General features: G+C 43.6%; 1 protein-coding gene across 2 annotated transcripts in view; it reads left to right on the top strand.

The window, feature by feature from the left end:
* Positions 1-292: 292 nt before the first annotated feature.
* CECR2 (CECR2 histone acetyl-lysine reader) overlaps positions 293-14,275 on the top strand; it is a 159,764-nt gene continuing 145,781 nt past the window's right edge. Inside the window, exon 1 of one of the 2 annotated variants that reach the window (XM_019757226.2) lies at positions 293-753. In XM_019757226.2, the coding sequence (XP_019612785.2) occupies positions 628-753 (126 nt within the window). In that variant the 5' untranslated portion in view covers positions 293-627. The remainder of the gene's footprint in view (positions 754-14,275) is intronic. The other variant, XM_019757225.2, reaches the window with a different exon arrangement.

Raw genomic sequence — 14,275 nt, 5'->3', positions numbered from 1 at the left:
CAGAGTCATTGAACTTCTCAGTCCCAAGACCAGGAAGGCGAAGTGGGGATCACAGCAGTTCCTAGGATTGCGCTTCGCTCCCTTCAAGTCACACTGCTCTTCTTTCTTGGGGCGTTTAGTTCCCTCTCCCCTCCCCCTCTCTTCCCGTGCATCTGTCCGGGCCGGGCGTGGGGGCGGGGGTTGTTGTTGTGGTAGGGCAGCCCCGCCCCCTCCTCGTGGCGGCCCCTCCCCCAGGCCTTCGCTCGTTTTCCCCCCCCTCCCCGCCCCCAGCCCCATCTGTTTTTCCCGGCGGTGAGATGATTACATTGTACAGGACTGGAGGCGGCCGCAGCCTCCGCCGCAGCCGCGCGATGGGGCGAGCGCGCGGAGCCCGCGGGCAGCCGGAGCAGCAGCCGCCTCAGTGACTCGGAACCGAGCCGCCGCCGCCCCCCGCGCGCTCGCCCGCCCTCAGCTCATGCACACGCCGAGCGGCGGCAGCAGCGGGAGGAGCAGCCGCCGCCGCCCCCGCCCGAGGAGCTGAGGCGCTGCGCCGCGGCGGGAGTCCCGGCGGGCGGGCGGGCGGGCAGCGTGGGGCCGCGAGGCGCGCGTCGAGCTCGGGGCCGCCGCCGCCACCGCCGCGGCCGGGAGATGTGCCCGGAGGAGGGCGGCGCGGCCGGGCTGGGCGAGCTCCGCTCCTGGTGGGAAGTCCCGGCCATCGCGCACTTCTGCTCGCTCTTTCGCACCGCGTTCCGCCTGCCCGACTTTGAGATCGAGGTGAGTGGCCGCGCGGAGCGCCCCTCTTCCCCTGCCCCTCGGGGCGTTCCGGAACTCCGCGCGGAAGGGAGCGGGCGCCGGAGACGTGGGCCGGCAGCCGCTGCCGGAGGGCGGGTCTCGGTGGGGACACGAGGCGCGGATCGCGCCGGAGGGCGGGTGGGCGGAGGCCGCCGAGTGCGGGCGTCCGGGCTCGGGATGTTGGCGGGCGGCCGCCGAGCGCACCGCGCCTGCTCGGGCGAGGCGGAGCGGGCGGCGGGAGGGCGGAGGGAGCGCGCTTTTGTGGGAGTGGGACTGCCGCTCTCCCGGGACTTCTCGCGCTCCCTTCGGGGGCGGTGGAATCGGCGAGCTCGCTGCTCAGTGCGGGACGGGGTGCCGGGCGTGGGCCGTTGTGCCGGGAGAGGCTCGTCCCCTCGTCGGCGGGCGCTTTGGGCTAACTTGGGGCGGCGGGGACGGGAGCCCGGCTCGTGGCTCCGAAGCTGCCGAGGGAAAGTTTAGGACTCCGTTATCCTTTAACAGTGCTGTTCCCCTCGGAAGAGACAGCCCTCTTTATGCGGGGACCTCGAGAGCTCTTTTGAGGCGGTTTCGCCACCATTATCCCTTTGGGCGAACGTGAAGTAAAGGATTGCTTTCTGGCCAGGCCGAAGGTGCTTTCACACCCGAGGCTTTGTGATAACCGGACTGAAATCTGGGGTCCTCGCAGCAGGGGTGGTGGCGGGAGTGTGAGGAACGGAATGTACACGATAGCCATAAAGAGCAACTAGCCCAACAGCATCCTCCTTTTATTTTTATTTTTGGAAGAGGGTGTGAAATACTTGATTGGTAGGCAGGTTGAATTGCTTGCTCGCCTATGGCGATATGCGTTAGTGACTTACCACCTTTTGCCTTTGGACAAAGGTAAATAAATGGAATCTGTCGGTCAGTTTTTCTTTTCAGTTTCTGCCGCTGGGTTCGCTGATGGAGTAATCAAAATAAGAATCACTTTTGGAGGAACAAATCGTTATCTCCCCACCCCCCACCTATCTTTCTGCCATTTTCGGATTGATTTTAATTCGTTTACGCCTGAGATTTTTGCCTCACCTTTATTTTTAGATTCAGTGTTGTTTGCGGAAATATCTTTTGCTTCTCCTGTGAATGAAGTGTGGGAACTTATTCTTGTTGCAGAGTTAATGAAATCGGAAAAATAAAAAGATCAAAAGACGTAGACTGGGAGAATGAAGAGGAATGGAGGCTGATAAACTAGGACCATTCACTGGCTGTTGCGATCTGTTCTTAGTTCCCTTAAGCTGATTAAAACAATATGTGATTAAATCGTAGGCTGATTTGTTTTTAGGGATGTAATAATAACTTGGGCATTTTAGGTACCATCATAGTGTTTGTTTTCAAAGTTTGATCGTGACTGTAACAAGCACGCTTTTTACTAAAAATTCTAGTGGGACAGCTTTTTATATTGACCGAAGAAGAGAAACGGGGCCACAGAAATGAAAATTTTCGGAATGCTAAAAATCAAGAGAGGTTTAATAATTATTCTGGTAAACCTGTAGTTTTTTTTAGGTGGTATAAAATCGTAGTTTATATCCTGGTGCTCAAAATGGTGGCTATTGTGGGAGGTAATTGCCTGCGACAATGCCATCTTGGGTGCTGGTAAACTTGCCCCCAGCCCATTTTCTTCCTTGCAAGTTAATGAAACCGAGGTGGCGCAGAATTACAAGTTTAGAGCATAAGGACCCATTCTAAAAAAACTAATCTTTCAAAATCCATATATTCCCATTTTGTTGATGGAAAAATAGAGGTAACTGATTTTACCTTAAGTTGTTACAGATACAGGTTCTAGAATACTCTAACTCGTCTTATGTCTTAAGAAGTAAAGTTGTGGTTTCTAAGTATTAGCTGGTTTAATTCCTAAAGGAAATTGTAAGGAGGTCAAATGTGTACAATAGAAATGAAAAATCGTTGTTACAGGTGAACGATCAGGGCTATTTGAGATGACTTTTCTTGGAGTTGACGTTTTTGTTAATGTGTATGATGTTTGAAATACATGCAATAGGAATGAATATTTAGAATGCATTTTGATAACTGTCCATATCTGTTTTATTGATAACAAATGATAGTAATTTTTTCTGCAGTTCTTGTATAGTTCTCATTTCTCACGTTTAAGATGGGTTTTGAAATGGTAATGTAAATTTTAACAAAGTTTTCAGTTATCAGGAATTAAAATTTTAAAATATATTTTTAGGCTTCTAACAAATTTGACTCAGTGACAGTGCAGAACTCACCAAAAACCTTAACAGTTTGATTCTCTTAAGTATACATAAATTGATTTTTATTTTGCTTAGGTGATTTTTTTTAATCTGGTAGTTTATTGTCCTGACAGTTTGAGAAACAATTCCTTGGTTAGAATTTGTGATGCAGTAGAAGACCTTTCGTTAAAAAAAACAAACCTGGTTAGCTCAGTTCGTTAGAGCGTGGTACTAATAACACCAAGGTTACGGGTTTGATCCACCATAGTGAGCTGTGCCCGTCTTAAAAAAACAAAACCAATGACCAAAAAAACGAAAACAATTTTAATGCACTGTATCTGTTAGGTCAGCTAGAAAGGCCCTACAGTCTTAATTTACCACAACCTTAAAAGATAAAAGTGGTGAGTAATACCAAGTGGTAGAAGTTGGATATCAGCTTTTAGGAAGACAGTTTTCACCTGTGGGGAAGATCTCATTTTTACCCTTGATCACCAAGCTGAACCCATGGGTTTATAGAAAATTTAGGAAGCAGTATCCTCAAGGACTTGGCTTCTTTTATCTAAAGTGAAGCGATCTCTTAGCTAGGTGAAGAGCTGGGAGTATTCAGGCTGCAATTCTGCAAGCAGTCAAGACCTCCCACTTAGAGAACTGGTCCCCAAAGCATGGATAGTTTTATTTTTGTATATAAAAATACTTTGTACTCTGTTAATCAATCTTTAACATACAGGATTTCTTTAGAAGAGTCCATATACTTGAGTGTTGCTTTTGGGATATGTTAAGGACTTGAATGTTGCTGCCCACTCCCCCCCAAATTGGGGTTCTGTAGTCATCAGAGCAAAAATATGTGAATATATACATAATACTTTAAGTTGTTCAAAATTTCTGGTTTTAAAAATAATACATAAACATTACATAAGATTTGAAAATAATAACAAAATATAAGTAGAGAATTAAAGTCACTTATAATCCCACCACTCAAAGATAAAAGTTGTTAACTGTTAACACTGTTTTCCACCACTGAGGGATAAAAGCTATTAATTGTTAACAAATTTAGAGATTCCCAAATATTCTCACAATGTATAATATTTGTGCCATAGATTGGGTGTTGGTTTTGTTTTTCAGGTGAGATTGAGATATAGCTGAACAACAGTAGATTAATGACATTGCGTTCAGTAGTTGGTATTATTAAGCACCTATTTATTAGTAGGTGCTTACTTAACATGGAACCGGGAGATAACCGTAGAAGCTTGTAACTCACTTCTTTTGCCTCAGAAGATTATCTGTTAATATTTCAGAACCACTTAAAGTATTTTATAATCGTGTAACATTCCAATGGGTTAGGCTGGTTAAATTTTGTCCTGATTTGAGAAATAAAGAATGGTGAATTGATCTCCCCAAAGATTTAATACTGATTTTTCTTTTTCCTAGCCAAATGCTCTTTACAGTGAATATAGTGTCTTACTTGACCAAAGGAAGATGAGGGAGGATAGAATCATTTTTAATAATCTAGCCTGGAGTTAATCGTGATGGGTGTGGAGTTGGGGGCAGAAATTCCATCACAAACAGTTGGGGCATATTTTCTGTAGAGAAGAGACCTTGGGGCCTCTAGGTGGCTGTTTGAAAAGGGTGCTGAAGAATTACCTGAATGGTTTGTATAGTATAGCAGCGTGATAAAAAATCATCTGATCATCCTGTCTGCTTTTTTTCCTGACCTTCCTGCCTTTGAGTACTTAATCCTTTGCCTTCTTTGGGTCCCCTCCCTGGGTGTGGTTATAGGTGGTTAAAGTCCTCACTAATCAGCATGATGATCTGGGGGCAGTGTCTTTAATTTAGATTCCTGAATTCCACTCGGTGTTTCCTTGGATCCAACCTCTTAATTAGGGGCACCAACGCATGAATTATTAAGCGTGGAAATAAGTAATAAAATTGCTGAGGGTAACTTATTAGGACGTAAGTCGTAGCAGTGGTTCCTGGGCCTGGGGTGAACTAAAGATTTTGTGTTGGTGTGCACATCTGAACTGTGCGAGGAGAGGGCCTTTTGCTTTCATCAAATTCTGAAAGAGGTCCCCCAGGCGCACAAAGGTTAAGAGCCCCTGAACTAGATGAAAGACTAAGTTGGCTTGAATTGGGGAATCAGAAGCCTAGTTTCATGACAGAAGATGCATTGGACCAGGAGTTAGGAAACTTGAACTCTTACTGTAATTGTACCACTAACTAGTTCTTGTGATCTACAGCAGGTCAAAATAGCATAGTGATAAATGACACTTGTATAGCACTTTGTATATTTTCCTAATGTTACTCATTTTATCCTTAGCCATCCTTAACCATCGCCATGAGATAGGACTTATCCTCATTTTACAGATGAGGAAATTGGAAGTTTAGAGAGGCTAAGTTGCTTGCGTGCAGACTTTCACTTGGATACTCAATTTTATATGATTTCTACTTTAAGTTCGAGTTGTTGCTACTACCTCACAGTTTCTACTTCAGTTTTCATTATCTGTGAAATGATGGACTAGACCTAAATAATGGCTGAGATTCCCACAGTACCAATCTAGATAGAGTTCTTTGTTTCTTAGTACTGTGGGCACAGAAGATCCTTTTAAAACTTCTGCTGAATTAAGTACAGAAGGACAAGTTCACAATTTCATTCCTTTCAGCAAATATTTTTTGAGCATCTGCTGTGCTAGGGGCAATATACTACTCTGTTTCCCCGAAAATAAGACCTAGCTGGACAATCAGCTCTAATGCGTCTTTTGGAGCAAAAATTAATATAAGACCCGGTCTTTTTTTTACTATAATATAAGACTGGGTCTTATATAATACAAAATAAGACCGGATTTATATTAATTTTTGCTCCAAAAGACGCATTAGAGCTGATTGTCCAGCTAGGTCTTATTTTTTGGGAAGCACAGTAGGTGCTGGAGCTACAGATGTGAACATAACACAAAATACCTGCGCTCTTTTTAGAGGAAGGACACAGTAACAAATTGGTAATTAGAGTATGTCAGAGGGTGACAAAAATTAAGTAGGGTGGAGGCACAGAGAGGGCCAGGTCGAGGGGTGGGCTGTTGCTATTTAAAATAGGATGATTAGGTATTGCCTCACTGAGAAAATGGTGTTTGAGTAGGCTTGGAGATAAGGGACTTAAAAATTAGTAATTTGTCACATGAATCTATTTAATGTAAGATACCAGACGATAAATGTCTTTTAAAAGATTCAAGATCTTCTCTCCTCTGAGGAGAAAAGCCCAAGAACAGGATGTCAGTTGCAGAGGGGCACATCTCTGCGATTTGAAACCCTGAAAGGGGAGACTGTTCAGTCAGTGTACCTGTCCAGAATACTGGGTCCCTTTCTCTTTATACCAACAGTTTGAAAGGGGAGTCTTCTTTTGTTGTTCTTGCCTGCTACATGAAGCTCACAGGGGTAGCTGGGAGCGTCAGTACTCTCGTCTCTGAAGGACAGCCTGTGTTAGCATCTGGCTGGCTTTATGATGGGAGTTTAGTTCGGTCTTGCTTCATTTTCTAGAGGACACGATAGCCTAAAATACAACTTGGCAGCATTGGGTACAGCCGTCCGTCTGACCTTTGATCAGGAGAGGCTCAGTGCTGGATTCTTGTGGTGAGTTTAGGGGTAAGGCTGAAGAGCACTGACAGAATGCTGGCAAACCTCAAGTGCAAAGGCTGGTTAACGTAAAACTTAAGTGTGGACAGAGCCAAAGGGGACAGAACTGCACGGCTTCTAACTATATGGTCTTACATGTAGATCGGATCTAGTTGATGTGATTGAATGTGTTTTCAAAAGGGATCAAATGGAGAGTCAGAAACCTGGATTGAGGGCCCATTTCTGTCATTAACTTGAGTTGTGATCTTAGGCAGATCACTTCTTCAGATGCTCCGATTTATAAGATGGGAGTTTTAGATTAGACGATTCCTAGGTTTTTGCTAGGTTTATTCTATGATGCTAGGAATGTTGTTCAGCATGCATAGCACTATTAGCTGATTCAGAAAATCGCTGACCTCACTGGTTAAGATCAAGGTTATGAGCTATGTTAGGGTACAAATTAATGTACCAAGTGAACGCTGCAAATCCATACTTTGATGTGTTTGTGGTTTACATTAATTTATTTGTCTTTCTGTGGAAGTTTGGTCTGCAAATATGCTACTTTGGCAATGGCTTTTAGGGCTTGAAGATTGGCATTTTCACTATCTCCAAGGTGCTCAGACTGAGCTAAGATTCTAAGATATGCAGAATTCTGGAAGTTCAAGGTCTTGAATTATGTTCCCTTCACTTTTTTTTCTTCTATTATGTTTAACATGATTTATACTTAGAACTTTGAATGAAATCCAGTTACAGCTTCTGGTTTGTGGCTTACCTTTCATTCAGTACTGCACCCTCTTCAGAGAGCTGTGTTGCCCTTTCCCTGTATTTTCATATTTCATTGGACGCTTTTATCATATCTTCTTGACATTAGCCTCTAACAAATATTAATTTATACTGGAAAACTTGGGAAAGTCTTTTTTCTCAGTAGTTCTTATAATTGAGAAAGGAATTGTTGGATGATAATATTGAGCTCAGGGTTCTGTGGGTTTATTTAGGGCTCAGGGTTTCTCAGCCTCAGCACTGATATATATTTTGGTTTTTTTGGACCAGATAAGTCTTTGATCTGGGAAGCTGTCATATACATTTTCAGATGTTCAGCAGCATCCCTGGCCTCTACCCTTTAGGTGCCAGTAGCAGCCCCAGTGACAAATAAAACTGTATCCAGACATATTGCCCTGCTTGAGAAACACTCCTCTGAGGTTTAAGGGAAGGCTTAAGTGTTGGTCATTGTATAGAAGTCACCCTGTATATGAGGTAGACGAGTTTTTCCTTCTGATTAGCGATTTTTCACCTTAAATGCAAACCTTTAATATTTTTGTTTACAGAAATTGAAGGAAGTTAAAGTTGCTCCCAGACGTGTGTCATTAGCAGTTGCACATGTCAGAAACCTGGGAAACAGATGTAATGTTTTTTCTTTCCTGTGGAGTAATTTAAGGGAAGAAGAGTGGTTTGGAGGCAGTTGGGAAGCTGACTGGGTCCTGTAAAGACAGTCCTCCCTCCGGCAGGGCCTGGCCATTGGGTGTGTTGTGGAAAAAGGGGTGTTGCACGGCCCCAGGCTGCCTTTTGCTGCTGCCATCGCCTGTCAGGGCACAGGCTCTTGACAAATCTCTTGAGCATTGTGCAGTGGTGGACTATGGAGGGCGTTAGTCCTGACCAGGTCAGAAGTTCAGTGGGATCTAAGCTGAAGGGTGTGTGTGTATGTGTCTTTCCCTGCCCTTGCATGCTCATTTGGTACATATGCGTCTATCAAGTTATGTAAAGTTTATTATTCCATCAAACTTTTTGATTTAGGGCACGCCAACGACAGAACCTTTTTTGTCGCTCTAAATATTTTTCATGATTACTCCCATTGGATTTTCCTCTTAGTCAAGTATGGCAAAATATTTCATGGATTGAAATAGATTTTTATTTTGGTTTGGAGAAAAAAACTAGTGATGATGAGTTAAGCAGTAATAATAGTGCACAGTGGAGGGCTGTAAGTCTTGGAAGAAAGCTACTGTAGAACTGCAAAGGGGTGTTGTCGTTTACCTGTGGCTTTTGAAGGTGTCTTACAGAAAGGGTCCGTCTCAAAGTACACCTTTGCCATCTTAGGGTATCTGGTCCCCACACGGGCGCAGTGTCTTCTTTTTTGTTCTTTATCTTTTTTGACTGGGAAGTAAGGCTTAGTCACCCCTCCCCTTTTTTTCCCTGTCCTGCTTCATTGTGCTCCTCTAGTGATGTCCTAGGGTTTGTTTGGGCTGTGGCCAAGGAGGGTTAGAATTTCTGGCCTGCTATGGTATAAATCCCAGAATTTGTATAAATAAGTTGGTGTGAAGTCAGTCACTTCTGTAGACAAAAGCAGTTTTCTCCTCAGAGCAAATGACCCTTCAGAATAATTCTCGTTTGTGCTTTGTTTTGACTTCATTATTCACACACCCATTTAAAATGTAATATGGTTTATGTAAAAATATATGGATGATAGTGTTTCATCCTCCTGTTTAAAGTCTCTGACCTCAGGTGACCTTTATGATACTTGGCTGGTTTAAGTGATGTCATGTTCTTGTAAGTGCCACATTGTAATGGTCAGCTTTTAGCTTCGATTCTATAGCCCAGACTTTTTAGGAGCTTCGTTGGGTCTACTTTTTCCCTAGGGTGGGTTTGCCAGAGTAATTGCCTGACTTGGCAATATGTCACTGAGCCATGTGGCCACCTGAATTAAATGCGTGAATGGTTGTCACAACAGACTGTGCATCCTTCTGTGCCCTTCCCCCCACCCGTAACCTCCAAAAATAAGTGAAAATAGAGGAAGTGATAGGGTCATGACTACATTAACCACTTCATGTTTTTTAATGTTGAACCTTTAAATCACCTCCAATTAATAATTCCTGAGAATAGTATAAGTTCTTAAAATTGAGAATGCTCTTAAAGCAGTCTGGTTAACTGCAAATGTTTTTTTTCTCCTGACCAGTTCCTTTTAATGAACACTCCTTTCCCTGAGCGTTCATTGTTTCAGGAACAATGGCACTAAGGACAGTTGATTTGCTTCACAAAAAAATGTGCTAAATTAACAAACAGGTCGACTTAAGCAAATCTTTTCTCTCCCCCATTCCCATTGTGTGTCTTCTGTCTCCCTGAAGGGTTGTGATTGCAGATTATTTTAGGTGTGGGAGACAATTTTTATAATCAGTGTCCTGGAGTCCTTTGTTCAGGGGACACTTACATGGAGGAAATGGTGATTTATTTTTTTTTCAAACTTGTTCGATTAGTGTAAAAAAACTTAAAAAAAAAATTTTTTTCAGTGGCAGTTGACATTCAGTATTAGTTTTAGTGTGTAACATAGTAGTTAGACATTTAATTTAAGAAGTGATCCCTTGACTAGTCTAGTACCCACCTGGCACCTTACATAGTTATTAGCATGTTACTGACTATGCTCCCTGTGCTGTACCATGACTGTTTAGTAGCTGCCAGTCTGCACTTCTTAATCCCTTCACTTTTTTCACCCAGCTTCCCAACTCCCTCCCGTCTGGCAGCCACCAGTTTGTTCTGTTTTCTTAACCATTCAACCACCCTATCTTTTGATATGAGCATTTGATCCATTTACATTTAAAGTGATTATTGATAGGTATGTAGTTATTGCCGTTTTATTATTCATGTTTTTATTTTTTTCCTTCTTAAAGAAGTCCCTTTAACATTTTTTTGTAATACTGGTTTGGTGGTGATGAGCTTTTTTAGCTTTTTCTTGTCTGGTTAGCTCTTTATCTGTCCTTTAATTCTAAATGACAGCCTTGCTGGGTAGAGAATTCTTGGTTGTAGGTTCTTGCTTTTTATTACTTTGAATGTTTCATGCCAGTGCCTTCTGGCCTGCATAGTTTCTGTTGAGAAATCAACTGACAGTCTTAAGGGGGCTCCCTTGTAGGTAATTAACTGCCTTTCTCTTGCTGCTTCTAAGATTTCCTCTGTCTTTAACCTTTGACATTTTAATTATAATGTGTCTTGGTGTGGGCCTGTTTGGGTGCATCTTGTTTGGGACTCTGTGCTTCCTGGATTTGTATGTGTATTTCCTTTGCCAGGTTAGGGAACTTTTCAGGCATTCTTTCTTGAAAATAGGTTTTCAATTCCCGGCTCTCCTCCTTCTGGTACCCCTATGATGTGAATGTTGCTACACTTGATGTTGTCCTAGAGGTCCTTTAAACTAGCTTCATTTTTTTTTATTTTTTGTTGTTCTGAGGGGGTGTTTTTAGCTACCTTGTCTCCCAGATCGCTGATTTGATGCTCTTCTTCATCTAGTCTGCTGGTGATTCCAACTAATGTAATCTTTTCAGTTATTGATACGTTTCATTTACAACTGGTTCTTTTTTATGATTTCTATATTTGTTGACGTTCTCACTGACTTCATCTGTTCTCCCCCTAAGTTCATTGGGCATCCTTATAACCATTGTTTTGAACTGTCTCTGGTGGGTTGCCTGCCTCCATTTCGTTTAGTTATTTTTTTGGAGTTTTGTCCTATTCTTCCATTTGGGACATTCTTCTTTGTCTCCTCATTTTGGCTGCCTCTCTGTGTTTCTACATATCAGGTAGCTATGGTTCCCAGTTTTGGCAGGGTGGCCTTACGTAGTAGGTGTCCTGTGGGACCCAGTGGCTCAGTCTCCCTGGTTGGGTGCTCCTGGGGTGTCCTTTGTGTGGGTTGTGTGTGTCCTGTTGTAGTTGAGCCTTGGTCAGTGGGTGAAATTGACCCTCAGGCTGACTGGCTGGGCTGACTGGTGGTGACTACAGAGGACAAGCTGTTGTGTGGGGGCTGACCCCATGGAGTGAGATTCGTTTTACTGGGGCTCTGGTGCCTGCTGAGTCCACCCTTGGGGCGTGTCCTTTGTGGAGATAATTGGGTGATGTTCTGGCGTGGTGTGCAGCTGGCCACTGGGGCTGTTGGTTCTGGGCACTCTTGGGAGGGGCTCTGAAGGCCTAGGTCAACCTCTGCCTTTGCTGGGCTTGGAGGCACCTGGGAGAGGCTGCAAACCAAGGCCGGCTGCCGCCAATGCCAGCTGGGAGCCGCTGCTTACAAAGAGGTCCAGGGCACTCCAAGGCCAGCTGCTGCTTGTGTGGGGTTTGTGGACCTTTCAGAGATTTTAGGGAAGTCCACAGCATCGGCTGAGGCCTGCTGCTGGTGAGGAACAGCCTCGGAAGGAGGTTCCTGCGTGTGTGGGAGTTGGGTAGGGGGTAAAGGGTGATTTAAAGAAAAATTTCACCTGATGCCATAATTAAAGGATTTATTTTTGGATTTTTTCCTTCTTAGACACAAACTTGTTAGTTTTTTTCACATTGTTTCTGTAAGGCTTTTCTCTCTGTTTTTTATGTTTCTCTCTGTTTTGTTTGTGTGTTAAAGCAGCTCCCCAGCCTTCCTTACAAGATGTTAGGGGTTGGGAGGGAGGGAATGTCCTGATTGATGATGATGATACCTGTGCCCTCATAACAGTGGATTTTCATCACTTTCAGTGATGGAACCCATCTTCATTTACCCCTAACTGTACTTGAATTTCTGCAATATGTAACTCTTTAAAGTAATAATGGAATTAAAAAGAAAAGGAAAATCTCAAATCCCAATCAGTATTCCTTCTGTCTGTTGTCATCATTATTAATATTAAGGTTGCAGAGATATGTGGCAAGATTGCTATTCTCTCACTGCCCAGGGGAATTAGAGTATGTTTGTTTAAAAAGGGTGAATGGGGAACAATGATAATATAAAACCTGTTATGTGCCACACGAGTGATAAGAGAATATGATTGTTGTAGGAGTTCAGAGGCAGGCAGTGATCATGAGTGAAATGCTTCCTGGAGAAGGGAGAACTTAGAGGTTCATGTTGAATAAGTCAGTATAGCTAGCTAGATCAGTGTTCTTTTTTTACAGAGGGCTGATAAAACCAGCTGAGAGACAGTCGGTGGGACGTGGTAGCAAGCTTGGAATGCCAGGTTCTCATGTTTATCATGTTATTCAGGCACTGAAGACAAGAGTGATACGATTTCAGACTAAGAATGTCCTGTGGACTAAATGTTTTACATTAAATCTGATGTTCGTAGCTGGAATAGAAATAGTGGAGGAAGAAAGGCTAACTATTGGAATGGGTGTGAAATGCTGAAGGTACTGGTAATAGGAAGGGACGTTCATCGCTGGTGTTACTGAAGAATAGGTAGGAACAGATGACCACCAATATCGGAGTGCATGAAGAAGGCTGTGTCAGTTGAAGCTTTTAGTTGCAAGGCAAGAGATGCTGTACTAACAGCAACTTACAAAACACTGGACTATCCTGTAACGTGCTCTGGAGGGAGGTGGCTCCTGGCAGGTATGGCAAGCAGCTCAGTGAAGGATGTGGGGAAGACTCCGGTAGTGGCGCTGCTGATGGTCAAAGGATGGATTCTGCAGCTCCAAGTCTGCAGAGCTCGCTGGGCGATGCGGAGAAATACAGGAAAATGATAGTTGAACACAGCCATTGAATTGGTGATTTGAAGAGGTCAAAGATGACTTCAGAGAAGGCTGTTTGAAAGGGGGAGAGTTCTCTTGGAGGGAGAGAGGAAAAGAGCTACCTAAGAAGCTTAAGAAAATGGTGGAAAAGAAAGAACTTAAAAAAACAAAATGGGCTGGCCCGGTGGCTCAGGTGGTTGGAGCTCTGTGCTCCTAACTCTGAAGGCTGCCGGTTCGATTCCACATGGGCCAGCGGGCTCTCAACCACAAGGTTGCCAGTTCAATTCCTCGAGTCCCGCAAGGGATGATGGGCTCCGCCCCCTGCAACTAAGATTGAACACGGCACCTTGAGCTGAGCTGCCTCCCGGATGGCTCAGTTGGTTGGAGCGCGTCCTCTCAACCACAAGGTTGCCGGTTTGACTCCCGCAAGGGATGGTGGGCTGTCCCCTCTGCAACTAGAAAATGGCAACTGGACCAGGAGCTGAGCTGTGCCCTCCACAGCTAAGACTGAAAGGACAAAAACTTGAAGCTGAACGGCACCCTCCACAACTAAGATTGAAAGGACAACAACTTGACTTGGAAAAAAGTCCTGGAAGTACACACTGTTCCCCAATAAAGTCCTGTATCCCTTCCCCAATAAAAAAATAAATAAAAATAAACAAAAAACAAACAAAAAAACAAAACAAAAAACTTTATCACAAATAATATATAACTATTGTAAAAAGAAACCCTAGTTCCTACATGGTTAGCATTATGGTGTTGGACTGAAGATATTGATTGTAGAACACCCACCAATCCCCTATTTTTAAAAAGAAAAACCAGCCTGTTTCTAAATTCTGCTCTGTGTTTTATACTAGCAATCCTTTTTTCTGTTCCATCCCCTCTGATTGTTGGGGGCGGGGAGTGGGGGGTGGTTACCCTACCCTATGATTGTCAGTTGCTCAGTGTTTCAGCTTCCTGTTTATTAGTACAATAAAGATGAAAATCCGGACACAGAAATATACCCTTTTTATCATTAGACTTAGGTTTACTATTGCTTAACTATTGATTGTTTGGAATACTTCAGTTTTTATTTCTCTCTGTTAGGTATTTAATGATCTGTGAGACCTAATGGGACTCTGATCCTTTTGTAATGGGACTTTATGTACAAATAAGGTTGTGAGGTGTTCTGTCTAATTACACGTTCCCAGTGCTTAGGGAAGTTATAGCTCAACTGAAAGAAAGGTAGTTTTTGTTTGTTTTATCTCCCACTG

The sequence above is a fragment of the Rhinolophus sinicus genome, linkage group LG02 (genome assembly GCF_036562045.2).
Source record: "Rhinolophus sinicus isolate RSC01 linkage group LG02, ASM3656204v1, whole genome shotgun sequence".
Lineage (NCBI taxonomy): Eukaryota > Metazoa > Chordata > Mammalia > Chiroptera > Rhinolophidae > Rhinolophus > Rhinolophus sinicus.
This window is presented reverse-complemented; position numbering and strand designations above follow the sequence as displayed.